The sequence below is a fragment of the Galeopterus variegatus genome, unplaced genomic scaffold (genome assembly GCF_000696425.1).
Source record: "Galeopterus variegatus unplaced genomic scaffold, G_variegatus-3.0.2 Scaffold2101, whole genome shotgun sequence".
Classification (NCBI taxonomy): Eukaryota; Metazoa; Chordata; class Mammalia; order Dermoptera; family Cynocephalidae; genus Galeopterus; species Galeopterus variegatus.
In genome coordinates this window covers 177,081-192,605 of record NW_007728212.1, presented here as the reverse complement: position 1 = coordinate 192,605, position 15,525 = coordinate 177,081, and the positions used below count along the sequence as shown (strand labels likewise).

The following is a 15,525-nucleotide window of genomic DNA, read 5'->3' as shown; positions in this document are numbered from 1 at the left end:
AAGGGAAAGAACCAGAAGCACTTTCACACAGGTACAGGAATGTTAATCACTAATAACCTGTTGGAAAATGGCAGTAAGAATGGATGCGTAGACTTGCCTTACTTCTTGAAGTAGCCACGATGAAGGCCAGGGAAACTGACACAGCGAACAGCTTAGGCTAGCTGGAGTCTTTGCCCATTTCCTGCATTCTGCAGCTTTCCTGAATCAGAACACAACCCTCCCAGTCTCTACAGTCACACCTTACACATTCCACTCCCAAAAGTAATCTAAAAGAATAATCCTTCAGAGCAAAGATGTTCAAATTGAGCCCATGTTATTGATACAAATGTGGGTAAATTGAGGATTTCTCCACTGAGCCTCTGATATACGCAAATGTTCAAACGAATGATTCAAACCAAATCTCCTGCAGTACCATTACTTTTCAAAGGGAAATTACAACTGAAATGGAAAACATGAGTAGATCAATCCAATCTATAGTCAGTCAGCAAACTAGCCCCTGTAAAGGAGTAGTGTTCACCTTCTTGACTCTTTAGCTCAGTGGCTCTCAATCAGGAACAATTTTAGGGGCTCATAGGCAATATCTGGAGACATTTTTAGCTGTCACAAATAAGGCAAAAGGGAAGTGTGTTTCTGGCCTCCAGTGAGTAGAGGACAGGGATGCTACTAAAGATTCTACAGGACAGACCTCCACAGCAGTGTACAGGACAGACCTCCACAGCAAAGAATTATCTGGCCCAAAATGTCAATAGTGCTAAAGCTAAGAAAACTTGCTTTAGCTAAATGCAAATAAATCATTAGGGGTCCAAGATGACTATAAACCTTAGGATTAATAAATTCCTTGATATTTCTACACATATTGTATTACGCTCCCTCTAACACTTCTATATCAGATGGTAAACATTACTCTGATTCAACAGCTCTTTTCACCATCGGTATATCTTGCCTGTTTCTCACGGCTTTGTTTTGAGGTTGAGTTCTTTTTTATTCCTAAATAAAATTTAAGTTCTGAGTTTCAATAATTTGAATGTACCAGCATTTCACACCAACTAATTTTTTTCTTAACACGACTTTGTGAAGAATAGAAAGAAAAGAAAAGACAGGAAGAGTGTATTTCTTTATAAAATAAATCTCAGTCAAGTGAGAAAAACCGTATCTTTAGAAGAAAAGATTTAGGAGAACAAGGTTACTACCCTCCCAACTAATCACATGAATGTTTCAAGCAGAGCATTCAATATATTTCTAAATCACCTAAACATCTTTTTCCATACTGCCATTGCTCAAGGGATACTCTGTGTTTTTCCCACAGGTCTGTCTGCAAAGAGTAAATCCATTGCCTTGGCTTCAAAGCTAAATACACATGATAGCTGACGGATAAAAAGTATGGCTAAAGGACAGAGAGTAAGAAAGGAGCAGTGAAAGAGGAGTGTGGAACACCATAACTGCTCAGCCTGAACCCTCACGCCAAAATTCTTACTGTATTTGACTTACCATAGTATATGTACCCCATACAAATCTCCTTCACAGAACCCACTTCAACCCATATGCCTGAACTCAATGAGCCAATGGAAACCAACACTCCTGACCACAGCCCATTTGGCCCATATGATTATCTTCTGGAGCTCATCCACAGGCTGGCCAGTGACCTATGATATCTGCAGCCTAGAGAGAAAAGATAACCTTATCAATTCAGATTCCTCTCTGGGGAACCTCAACTAACAGACACCAGAGAAAGTCTCCTGTTTGGAAAAAAAAAAAAGGAATCATGCGAAATGCGGCTGCCATGTTTATGGCTTAACACTTAATAGGAGAGGCTTTTGGTAAACCCTTAAAATAAAACATTCTTCATCTGACTTATGTGAAAAGCATCTCTGTGCTTTGTACTAAAAAAGTATTTACTATATGTAAAACTAATGAAATATGATAAAGGTCTTTGAACTATACCAATGTCAGTTTCCTGGTTTTAATACTGTACTACAGTTACAGAAGATAGTACCTTGGGGGATACTAGGTAAAGGGTACAGAGGACCTCTTTGTACTGTTTTTTGCAACTTCCTGTGAATCTATATTAATTTCAAAATAAAGAGTTTTTTAAAAAGCAAGAATTAACTAAAACATTTACCTATGTGTATTAGTTCCCTAGGGCTGCCATAACAAAGTACCAAAAACTGGGTGGCTTAAATCAGAAGAAATTTATAGTTCCAGTGTCCAAAATCAACGTATTGGCAAAGCTATGTTCCTTACAAAATCTGTAATGGAATTTTCCTGGTCTCTTCCTAGCTTCCAGTGGTTTGCCAGCAATCTTTGGTCTTCTTTGGCTTGTAGATACATCACTACAATCCTGACTTCTTCACCTGGTACTCTTCCTCTGTGTCTGTCTTAACATGGCCATCTTTTTAGGACACCAGTCAGATTAGATTAGGGGCCCACCCTACCCAGTATGAGCTCATTTTAACTAATTACATTATCAGCAACATAAAAAATTCCAAAAATAAGGTCACATTCTGAGCTACTGGGGTTTAGGACTTCAGTGTATCTTTTTGGAGGGGACACAATTCAAACTATAACACGATCCCATCAAAAACCAATTCTAGGGCCGGCCCGGTGGCGCACTGGATAAGTGCGCCGCTTGGGAAGCACGGCAGCGCTCCCATCCGAGGGTTCGGATCCCACATACAGACCGGTTCCCGCTCACTGGCTGAGCGAGGCGCGGGAGCAACACCGAGGGTTGCAATCCCGTTGCTGGTCCCCGGTCCGGTACGGGGGCAACACTGAGGGTTGCGATCCGTTGCCGGACACGGAAAAAGACAAAAGACAAAAAAAAAAAAAAAAACAATTCTAGAAACTATTATTTTTCACAACAGAAATCTTGTTCATTTAAAAAAATTTTTTTATCTCCCACATGCATCAGTCACTATGTTAGGTGCTATGAACACCTAAGAATCTAGCTCAGATTCATCTTTCTTCTAATAAAGGTCAAAAACTAAGGCTTCTGACATACTCCTTCTTGAGGAATTTTTAGAGGTCAATCATCATAATTCCACACAACTGCTCACGGGTGTTCAATAAATGTCAAAGTCTACTGTAATTCTCAGTAGCACGTTTATTACGTGGTGCTTTCTTGATCATTTGCTCATTTATCTGCCTGGTCCCCTCCCACACTAGAATGTAAGCTCTTTGAGGTCAAGGTCTGTATCTGTCTTTGTTCCTCCAATACATCCCTATAAACTAGAAAAATCCTTGACTTAATAAGCACTCTATTTGTTGAAAGAACATTCACTGAATATCTGTATATAAGACTATGTACACATTATCCCTTTGAATCCTCATAACAATGCTTCCAGGTAGATACTGGAGCTCTAATTCACACTTGAAATTAAGGCCTTGGGAAGTTTCGATATGACCATCTTGACAAGCATCAGAAGGAGTTAAATGAATCATAATGATAACTTCAAACCAATTGGACTTAGTTAGCCCAGTTCTGCAGCTGTGGTCACTCTTATGCTCCTACATCCAATTGAAAATGCTCAGTGTCCTATATTTGGGAAATCATTCTATTTAATATACCAGAAATACATTTCACTTTAGTTTCTAGAGATAATATCTAAACTAGATAGAATATCTGATGCTTGAAATAAAAATACTTGGAAAGATCTTTGGATTTAAAAATAAAATATATTTGTGCTTTCATCTAATCATACAATCAGAAAACTGAATAAAATCTCAAGTGGCCAACAACAACAAACACCACAATCCAAGAATTCCAAATATGCAGGATGTTTAAGAACGAAGGCTAATTTCATTTAAAATGCATGTAATTGTTCCAAAAAAATGACAGTTTAAAATCAAGGCATTAAACTACTTAAGAATAACTCAAGCCATTTGAAAATACAATTCAAACTTTAAGTTTCCAAAGTAGTTATTTTATAAAAGTCATTTTCATATAAAGCATATTTGTTTTATTAAATTAAATGCTTCCTCCTAGCAAGACTTCAAATATCAAATTTCCTTAATTTTATTCCTTAAGTATCTTCTGACTTACTATATTACTAGAAGATTTTATATACTTGTGTGTGTGTGTATATATAATATACAAGGGGTCTTTTAAAAGTTCATGGAAACAGTCATATTATCTTTTAATTCCATTTTTCCACAAACTTTTTTAAGTATCCACACGTGTGTGCATGTGTGTGTGTGGAAGATTTTACCTAACCAAATTTGAGGCCAATAAAAATATCAGGTCCATATACTACAATTCACAAAGAATGACTGCCTATTGTAATGATGAATAAGCTAACTGTCCTAATGTAACCATCACACATTGTACACAGCTACTGAAAATCAATGTTGTACCCCACACGTATGTATAATAAATTGTCTTTAAAAAAATCAGGTCAGCTACCTATTCATGATAGATATAGAATAGAGGCAACTTGGTAAGAAGGAAGAAAGTAATATTTGAGTGAAATTACTCTAGGCACTTTATATATATTCTACAGTATTTCAAAAGAAAACTATAAAAACTTTTCATCCCTTCTCTCATACATATTTTCCCCAGTTATAAACACTCTGCAACCAACTTATCCCTGCCAAGATTTTGATGAGATGTCCACGCCTCCTGAAAACCCAGAAATGTTGGTACTACTACCTTCATGTCTTTAACACCTATAAATACATGAATGGGCAAACAGAAATTTCCTAAATGTATTATAAATAGTGTGAATATGCCAAAGATAATAGTTTGCTCTTACATCCCAATTATTAGCTGTCCTAAGCTTCAGTGTTTTGTAAAGTTAATTTTTTTTAGCTGACTCCTAACATCAGCATTATCCATCATTTGTATTTAACTATAAATTATTTCTAAAGACACAGCTCCATGTCATTATTGGTCTCTCCAGTGTCTTGACCCATCAGAATAGCTACATAGTCACAGTGTGGGTATTTTTCATAAACAAAATCCTGAATTTAAAGCTAGAGGGAATCTAGAGAATCATCACAGTTATTTTATGGATAACATTACCTTGTCAAAGAGGAAGACAGTGACAACATTACACAGGACATTGGTAGGAAACCTATTCTACAAAGCAAAAGAACTGACAGGTCTTCGGTATTTTGCAAATACACTTAAGATCTGTGTGCTGAGGGTAACACATAAGCATGAAGTAGCAGAAATACAACAACTGGTGATCCCTGACAGCTCGGGGAGCCATTGTGGCCCACTAGCAAACAACCTATGCAGGGCTGGACTTCAGAAACAATGTGACCTTAAACAAATGCAATTTGGGGAAGAAAGGGGACATAAGAAGTCTGCAGACACAAAAACCAACAAAAACTAAATAAATAAAATGAAAGCATCCCAGCAGAAGGAAAACAAAGAAAAGAACTAAAGATATAAAGAAGACATTACTAAAAACACTTTTCTTGAGCAAAAAAACCCTAACCTAATTTCTACCGTTAACTGCAAATGAGAGAATCTGCCTATACCCACACTTTTACATTTCAAAGACAAAGAAATCTAGTTTTGAAGATAATTTATTACTTACCAAACCTGCTATTGGTGTGGACAGTCTATTGATCTTCTTAATGACACCGGGTTTAAGCTTATTAATCAAACTGAAAGTAAATAAAGAAATAATATACACAATTACAAGAATGCCAATATCAAGTTAGTGTTCTTTTTAACATTCTCAAAAATCATATATCACTATTCCATCCCCCAAAGTGTTATTCAGATCCAATAGCCCATCAGAAAGCAAACATTTAGATCTGTTTCAATAGCCAGTTTAAGAATCTTTCCTTCATACTAATTTAGTTCACTTGGCCCTAAGAATACTTTTTTCTATTAATCGTTTTCATTGATTTTTTTTCCCCCCTTAAGCTGATTCTTATTTTAAAAGACAGCTTCAAAACCACATTATTTTGCCATATTTAAAGGCTACAGAGGAACTCATCCAAATAGTCAACTAGTTCTTACTGGTAATTCATTCAAGCCCATGACTGACTGCTTTGTTACCACAGCAAAATGACTGGGTGAAAATTAAATTAAATGTACCAGAACTCCCCAAAAGTAGCTAACAGTTATCTCAGAATCTGATATTGAACAAGTTTATGTTAATTTGGCAGATACTGCAATGATATCTGTGTCTTCATTTTCTAAACACTAAAAAAGAAACTCAACTTTGAAACTGCAACTGAGTATAATTTTGGTTCTAAATCTATATTATTATGAATTCCTTTTTGTTGTTGTCCACTCATAACAATGCCAGGACATGTTGAAGTTTAATACTATAATAATGCCTTTCTATTAACGCTAGTTTGGTTAATTAATCATTAATTATTGTCAGAAAATAGTATCTTGAAACAGTGATTTTCCTTTTCAATAATCCATCCACAAAAAACAATTCTTTATTCTATAACAGAGCTCTACAAGGAAAGCAAATAGAGGAAAAAGAATCAAACATTCCTAATTTACTGGTCTCCTCTTCAAATGGGCAACAGAAAAAAATTCTGAAGTTTGCAGAATGTCACTCCTTCAACATTCCAGAGATTTATATATACACTTGAGTGTGCTAAAAATAAAAGACAAAAGTCCTGATTTAATAACCTTCAGAATGCTGTTCAACAGGATTTCAAAATTACAAAACAGTGGTTTACGAAGATTTAATCTGCCAAAAGATGTTTTTCTGTTTTCATAGTTTCTTCATGCAAAGATCTTTAGACAATTTAATATAGACACTAAAACCACTTTGTCTACTTTAGGCATTTTCTAGAACTGTTACTCCAAGATTCCTAATTTCTAACTTGTATACTGAAAACTATGTAGGAAGGAAGGCTTTCTCCCTTCCTGTCCATGTTGTTTTTCTTTAATCACTAGCTGAGGAGCCAGAAAAGAATTGAGCAGGTTATAAGAAATGACAATTCCAAATTAATTCTTCCAGGTGTTCCCTATTGACTAGGTAGTAATAGAACTGGTGGCATTCTTGCGATGCATAGAACAACTAGGAACTGATGCATTACTTTATAACAACATACCATAAATTAAGAAATTATTTGCAGTTGTTGACCACTAGGCTTGACAGTGACTTTCCTACAGTAACTTGTATTTTAAAATATAATCTTTCGATGATATAAATTAGAGGCCAGTATGATCTGGGGCAACATATAAAATAAAATGTCAGGAAAGTCTGGCACCAGTTGTCCTTTTTACAGTGACTTTCCTACAGTAACTTGTATTTTAAAATATAATCTTTCGATGATATAAATTAGAGGCCAGTATGATCTGGGGCAACATATAAAATAAAATGTCAGGAAAGTCTGGCACCAGTTGTCCTTTTTAGCGTCATAAATTCCTGCTCCACCTCTTTGAGTCACTGGTGACTTGGGGCAGGTCATTCAGTTTACTATTTACATCACTTATCATTTTTGTACTGCAGGGTTAGTAATATAAAGATAATTTTTTTTTTTTGTCCTTTTTTGAGACCGGCAGCGCTGCGCTCAGCCAGTGAGCGCTCTGAGCGCACCAGTCATCCCTATATAGGATCCGAACCCGCAGCAGGAGCGCTGCTGCACTCCCAGCGCCGCACTCTCCCGAGTGTGCCACGGGCTCGGCCCTAAAGATCAGTTTTTTAAGTACAGTTTCTGGAATGAATAATAACACAGACTACTTGCAATTAAGTCAGCCAAGAGAAGCAAGTGATAGAGGTAAAGGAAACAGCATAGATAAATGATGTCTCTGAATAATTAGTTACTTGATTCCTCCCTCATCAGAAAGTTCCAGAGGCATTACTCAGAAGCAACATAAACACAGTAGATTAGCATTCCATCTCCATTTCTAAACTGTCTAGTACTTGACAGACATGGAAATAACCACAAGGAAAAACAGTACTCTGGATAACACACAAACTACCATCTAAAAAATTGAGTCATTAAAGGAAAATGCCATTTTATTTTGTTAATTGCTACAATGGTCATTAGTACTAGGCACTAGAATATGGAGAGAATGCACATATAGTTTTGGCAAATACTGAGCACCCAATCAAGTTATGAATCATGATTATTTTCATATACAATTAAAGGAAGAACTTTTAGGATATTTCTTTTAGGGAGAAAAGATAGGTTTCATAAAATCTAAACTACTGTGAAATTTAAGTATACCTGAAGGAATAGAGGCATAGTCTATGTCAAATCAAATACAAGTACCATTTATGGAGGCACTCTTTTTTAGAAATAGAACTTCTTTGCATAAAAAGTGGTCTTCCATTACACATGCGGAATTCCTAAAGGCAACACTAACTTCAGGTTGTGGGCTCTGCTCAAGAGTCAGATAACATGATGACCTTCCACATGCCTCTATGCACTAAGATCTAGGATCAGTCAAGGGACCATTTTATCTGCCTGAACCCCCACGTTCCATCCCTTCAACCCTAGGTTGAATTATATCTCTGTTCTCCAAGCCTCCCCATAGACCATGACATAAACCTGGTTATGTGCTCAGTTAGCACACCAGTGTTTTGCTCTTTCGGTAAAAATTAAAACCAGAACAGAAAGCACCTAGTAATTTGACACTTCCCATGGTCACAATTAGGGCTGTAACCCCTCTCCTTCTCCTTCAATTCATCCCATGCTTTGGTATGAACGTTTGTGTCCCCTCCAGATTCATATGTTGAAATCCTAAACCCCAAGTATTAGGAAGTGGAGCCCTTTGCGAGGTGATCAGATGGTGAAGGATGAGCCCTCATGAATGGGATTAGTGCCCTTATAAAAAAGGCCCCAGAAAGCTGCCTTGCCCCTTCCACCATGGGAGGTTACAGTGAGATGTCTGTCTACAAAAAAGTGTGCCCTTACTAGACACCAAATCTGCTGGGGCCTTGATCTTGGATTTCCCAGCTTCCAAAACTGTCACAAACAAATTTCTGTTGTTTGTAAGCTACCCAGTTCATGGTATTTTGTTATAGTAGCCTGAAGAGACTAAGACATCCCTCGAGTTGCTTACTTCCTTTTTTTCTCCTTCCCTTTCCCAAGCCCCAAATATATTGTCCATTCCAAAGAAGTGGAACTACACAACAGATGCTACAACATTGGCTCTGTTCAAAAGCCTTGTCATCAGTGAATATAACCTGACCTTAAATATAACTCAGAAGTGACATTTTCTTATGATGCAGGCTTCTCATTAAACCTCACTTTTATGCATGAAGTCCTGAAGTGAGTCTAGCAAAGCTTGAGTGGTCTGACAGCAAATTCTTCTTATTCTGAGGAAACTCAACAATTCTAGCACCAATGAATTTCGCTGAGTAACACATTTGCCAGTACCACATGAAACGCGAAAAGTGTTCAGACACAGACCTTACACCCTTAGCAATTAACTCAAAATGAATCATAGACCTAAATGTAAAATGAAAAACTGTAAAACTCCTAGAAGATAACACAGATGACCTTGGGTTTGGTGATGATTTTTTGTTCATGACACCAAAGGCACAATCCATGAAAGAAAGAATTGATATGTGGGATTTCATTAAAATTAAAAATGTCTGCTCTGCAAAAGGCAGTGTCAAGAGAATGAAAACACAAGCCACAGACTGAGAGAACATACTTGCAAAAAACATACCTGATAAAAGACTGTTACCCAAAATATACAAGGAACTTAAAATTCAATAATAAGAAAGCAACCTAATTTTTTAAATGGGCCAAAGACCCTAACAGACACCTCACCAAAGAAGATATATAGACAGCAAATAAGCATATAAAAAATGTTCTACATCATATGTCATCAGGGAAATATAAACTAAAGCAACAATGAGATAACACTACACACCTATTAGAATGGCCAAAATTCAAACACTGACAACAGCAAATGCTGACAAGGATGAGGAGCAAGAGGAACTCTCATTCATTGCTGGTGGGAATGCAAAACGGTACAGGAAATTTGGAAGACACTTTAGCAGTTTCTTACTAAACTAAACACACTTACCACACAATCAAGCAATCATGCTTCTTGGTATTTACCCAAAAGTTGAAAACTCATGTCCACACAAAAACTTGCACATGAATGTTTATAGCAGCTTTATTCATAATTGCCAAAACTTGGAAACAACCATAATATCCATGATTAGGGAATGGATAAATAAACTATGGTACATTCAGACAATGAAATACTATTCGGCACTAAAAAGAATGAGCTATCAAGCCATGAAAAGAAATAGAAGAAACCTAAATGCTATTACTAAGTGAAAGAAGCCAATCTGAAAAGACTAAATACTGTATTATTCCAACTATATGACAATCTGGAAAAGGCAAACCTATGGAGACAATAAAAGGATCAAAGCTTGCTAGGGGTTAGAGGTAAGAGAGGGATGAATAGATGGATCACATAAGACTTTTGGGGCAGTGAAACTATTCTGTATGATACTATCCTGGTGGATACATGTCATTGTAAATTTGTCCCAATCCATAAAATGTACACCACCAAAAATGACCCCTAATATAAACTATGGACTCTGGGTGATGATGATGTGTCACTGTAGGTTCATCAATTGTGATAAATGTACTGCTCTGGTGGGGGTGTTGATAATGATGGAGGCTGTTGTGTGCGGGCAGAGAAAAAATGGGATATCTCTGTACCTTCCTCTCAATTTTGCTGTGAACCCAAAATTGCTCTAAAAATATAAAGTCTTTAAAACAAAACAAAACAAACAACAACAAAAAAGCAAAAGGCATCTAACAGAGAGACTCTGGGTTCCTGTCCCAGTTCTGCCATTTATCTATTAAGTAACGTTACTAAATTCTTCTCAGTACCTTCACGTGAGAGTGATATGTCGTTCTCTTATAGTTGGACTTAGGATCTTTCTAATTTTTGCCACTGTAAAAATGCTTCAATGTATACTTGTATGTGTATTTTTTTCCTTCTCCCTTATTGTTTCTTAAATTCTTTTTAATAAAATCATCAGTGTTAAGCTCTGATGTTTGTCTGGAAAGTAGTTTGGCAACATAGATCCATTTACTTTCCACCAACAGGCAGCTTCCGGCCTATGCCTGCCTCAGGGCTCTCGCCCCCTCGCCGCTGTGATACTGTTTCCCTCTGTGGGTCAGCCACCCACTGCACGCTTTTCTGCAGGGCTGCAGCTTCTATAACCACCACTCTTTAGGGATGTAAAAGTTTCACCTACTTTACATACATATCACATTTCGGGTACGTAAGTTGCTTTTAATATTTTCCATATGGAGAGACTTTAAACATATCTCTTTCCCCATTTTCTAGTCTTTCCTTAGAATAAATTCCCAAAGGGAGGATAACGGGGGAAAGTCTTATAATTTATATAATAAATATATTTATCATATTATTGAGTAAAATAGCATATACTTACTTGATAGGTTTTGCCAAATTGTCTTCCAGAAAGTTGTACCAGATTATATTCAACTGGCCATTTTTAGATTATTATGTAGCACTTTGCCACAATATGGCCATCACTTTTTAACAGATTTTATATTATTTAGTAGTTTCAACAACAAAAAAATAGTATCTAGTTGTAGCATAATTATTTCTTACTAAGGAAGGTAAAGATTTTATTGCTTATTTGTCAGTAGTATTTCCTCATTTGCAAAGTATTTGGTCACATCCTTTGCTCATTTGTCAACTGAGATTTTAAAATGTGTATTTTACCACTTTGTTTGAGCCTAGATAATCTTTAAGTCATTTTTCCTTAAAATAGCTTCCTCAGAATGTTATTTGCCAGAACATCTATTTATATATATGTATACATTAAAATTAATGTTTTTTCTTTTTTCCCCCTGCCCTTCAAAGTTTAGAATTTTAAACTACCTCCCAAGATATTTTTAACTCTTCAATTCTATTTTTCCAGCTTTTTATTATTTTAATCAAGACTCTATTCTGGTATGTGGTGAGTTCTTAAACTAATTCTTAGCCAACTCTTTATCCTGATACCACGAATTGACTGATTCATCTCTTCTCCGTTTTCTCTTATCTCCTTTCATCATAAATTCTTATACATAAGAATGAATTTCTGGACCTCTCTATCCCATTAATATGTACATTTATAAATCAATCCATACTTTTTAAATATTGTATTTTGTCATGTTATGTGTTCTAGTACAGGAACAGGTAAGTTACACAGAAATGTTTAGTTTTAGAATTTTTCCTATTCTCACCTGTTTAGTCTTCCAAATGAACCTTAAAATAATTCCTAGTCTTAAAAAAAATCTGGCTAGATTGTATATGTGTATCAGATTAAAACTATAAATTAATTGATATCTATTAGCCTATACAGAAATGTTGCTCATCACTCCATTTCTTAAGTTTTACAGCTTACCACGTTTACCCATGAGATCTCATCTAATTTTCTGACTGATGAGTGCTGGCATATAAAAATTCCAGAAATTCAGTCTCTCTTATAAGGCATTTTCTGTTGTTTCAATTTATGTGATACCATTATGTATTCGTCTTTCTTACAATATTTATTCTCCTTATTTAATTTACTTAGTGTCTGATCAGAATTTCCACACTTTTACCATTTTGTAGCCAACATAATATTTTCCACGTGTTCACAAGAGAGCCTCCATTACATCTAAAGCATACTTCTTTGGTAATAACTTTTGCTGATTAACTTTAATATAAGTTGTTTAGATCACCAACATTTAGCACATACATTAATCCCTTCTATTTTTAGTAGGCTATTATTCTCATTTACTTTTCAGAGGCCCCATGACTGAAATGTTATATACTCTACTCTTAGTGATTTATATTTATGATATGAAAATACTACAGATGGTACACACAAGCCCATGCAGCATACAGGATTATACTTTCTACCCTCAGGTCTGAAGCCACAATATTAAAAAGCATCTATAACACTTGAAATAAGTCTGTCAGGTGTGGCTATCAAAACAAGAATTAGTTTTTAAGTTGATGCTTGCCAAGCTAACCTTCAGCTTGATACATAGTCCTTTAGAAAAAAATGTTTTTGCTATAGGTAGATATTTAATTATAGGTAAACAATGGAATAGAATAGAGAATCCAGAAATCAACCCACAAACTTACAGCCAACTCATCTTCGAAAAAGGCACCAAGAACATACATTGGGAAAAAGACTGCCTCTTCAATAAATGGTGCTGGGAAAACTGGACATCCTTATGTAGAAGAATGAAACTAGACCAGTACCTCTCACCATATACCAAAATCAAATCAAAATGGATTAAAGACTTAAACATATAAGACCTGAAATTATGAAACTCCTAAAATAAAACAGGGGAAACACGTCAGGAAGTAGGACTGGGCAAAGACTTTATGAATATGATCCCAAAAGCACAGGCAACAAAAGAGAAAATAAACAAATGGGATTATATCAAACTAAAAAGCACAAAAAAAGAAACAATTAACAGAGTGAAAAGACAACCTGCAAAGTGGAAGGAAATATCTGCAAACTATGCATCCGACAAAGGATTAATATATAGAACTCAAACAACTTAACAGTAGAAAACAAATAGCCTGATTAAAAGATGGGCAAGTGAGCTGAACAGGCATTTCTCAAAGAAAAAGATATGAATGGCCAACAGAACCATTCAGACATGAAAAAATGCTCACCACTAAGCATCAGAGATATGCAAATCAAAACTATATTGAGATATCATCTCAACCCCAGTTAGACCATTATCAAAAAGACAGAGAATAACAAATGCTGCTGAGGATGAGGAGAAAGGGGAACCCTCCTACACTGTTGGTAGGACTGTAAATTAGTGCACCCATTATGGAAAACAGTATGGAGGTTCCACAAACAACTACAGATAGAACTGCCATATGACCTAGCAATTCCACAGCTGGGAATATATCCAAAGGAATAGAAATCGTGATGTCAAAGGGATACTTGCAACAGCCAAGAGTTGGAACCAACCTAAATGTCCATCTTCAGACAACTGGATAAGGAAAATGTATATATACAAAATGGAATATTACTCTGCCATAAGAAAGAATGAAATACTGTCATTTGCAGCAACATGGATGAACTTAGAGAAAATCATGTTAAGTGAAGTAAGCCAGGCACAGAAAGAGAAATACCACATGTCCTCACTCATAAGTGGGAGTTAGGAGGGAGGGAGGGAGGGAGGGAGGGAAGAAGGAAGAGCAATCACAATAATTCACCAAACTTTCAAAAGGAGAGAACAGAACTAAGGTTACCAGAGATAGAAAAGCGAGAGAGGGGAGAGAGGGGAGGGGAGTAAGGAAGAATTGGTAAAGGGACACAAAAAACAATTACATTGTATAATGTTAAGAATATTATTTATCCTGATTGAGCATTACATATTGCACACAGGTACTGATATTCAACTCTGTACCCCACAGATATGGTATAATCAACTATGTTACAATTTTTTTAAAAAGTAAAAGAAGAAACAGCTGTTAAGTTTAAAAAGTAAATTTAATTTAAAAATAAATTAGAGGTAAAATGGATTACGATGTTTAAAAAGAGGGCATACAGATGCCAGCCATAAAATACTGATGTGAAGAAGTAGTTTAAAATGTTTTAATTACCTTTATGAACTTGAACCCTTGCATCTTTGTTTTCCTATTGCTAGGTTATCAAGTAACATGGAAACCTCAAAATTTACATTACTTGAAGTGAAGAAAAACAATTTTCACGACTTAAATTTCAAAAGGCTAAAATAATGGATTGGGGTCAAAAGATGGTTTTGGCAGGCCAGAGTGCTATATGTAAGCAATTGCCTTCCACCAGAAATTCAAAACTAGAAAGAGCTCTAAGAAAAAATTATTCACCAATACACAAAAGCCTCTGGGCTTCACATGGAACACTGCACAGAAGCCCAAACAGCCTACTAATGTCACTGTCACTCTAGTATGGAAGTCTCCAACTCTCCCAAAAAGATACAGCTCTCTTGGCATGAATGACAAGTGACAAAATTCTGTATCTTGTCCAATGCCTTAGAATGATCAGCTGAGTGTCCCACAGTAAACAGTAGTATTTGTAAAAATAATTTTTTTCTTCTTCTATTGGATGTATCTTTAAAAAAATACTATGGTTCTTTTAGGCAGATAGTGTAGCAGTCACATAGCAGATATAAATAGAAACAGACTCTCTCAGACCAATAGGTGAATTTCTTGTGCTACTTTTTCCAAGCTGCAAAGAAAAAGATCTGGTAACAGTGTGTGAAGAGTTTTCTCAGTAATAATTAAGCCACATGTTCAAAAAGGCATAAACTTCTGATGCATGGCCAACTGGGACAGAACAAAGACTGGGATCATTCCAGGGATGGGAAATATAGACTGCCTAACCAGTGTCACGTGCAATCAGACTATCTTCAAATACATTTTACTATATCATAAGAAGAATAAATAATGCTTTCATTTGAATACTTCCAAGACTGCCATCCTAAGATGAGCAACTGGAAAATTACTAATTGATATCAAAATGCCTCAACCAAATATGTTTATAGAAAAGAAATAACTCGCCAGAACTTAGAGCAAAACAGAATTGTGGATATTTATGTAATGGAAAATCTCAT

At 35.9% G+C, this 15,525-nt stretch overlaps 1 protein-coding gene across 1 annotated transcript in view; it reads right to left on the bottom strand.

Annotated features, from left to right (window-relative positions):
• Positions 1-15,525, bottom strand: part of LMO7 (LIM domain 7) — a 208,288-nt gene that overhangs the window by 115,096 nt on the left and 77,667 nt on the right. The window contains exon 3 of the mRNA XM_008580452.1: positions 5,541-5,610. Coding sequence (XP_008578674.1) covers positions 5,541-5,610 — 70 coding nt within the window. The remainder of the gene's footprint in view (positions 1-5,540; positions 5,611-15,525) is intronic.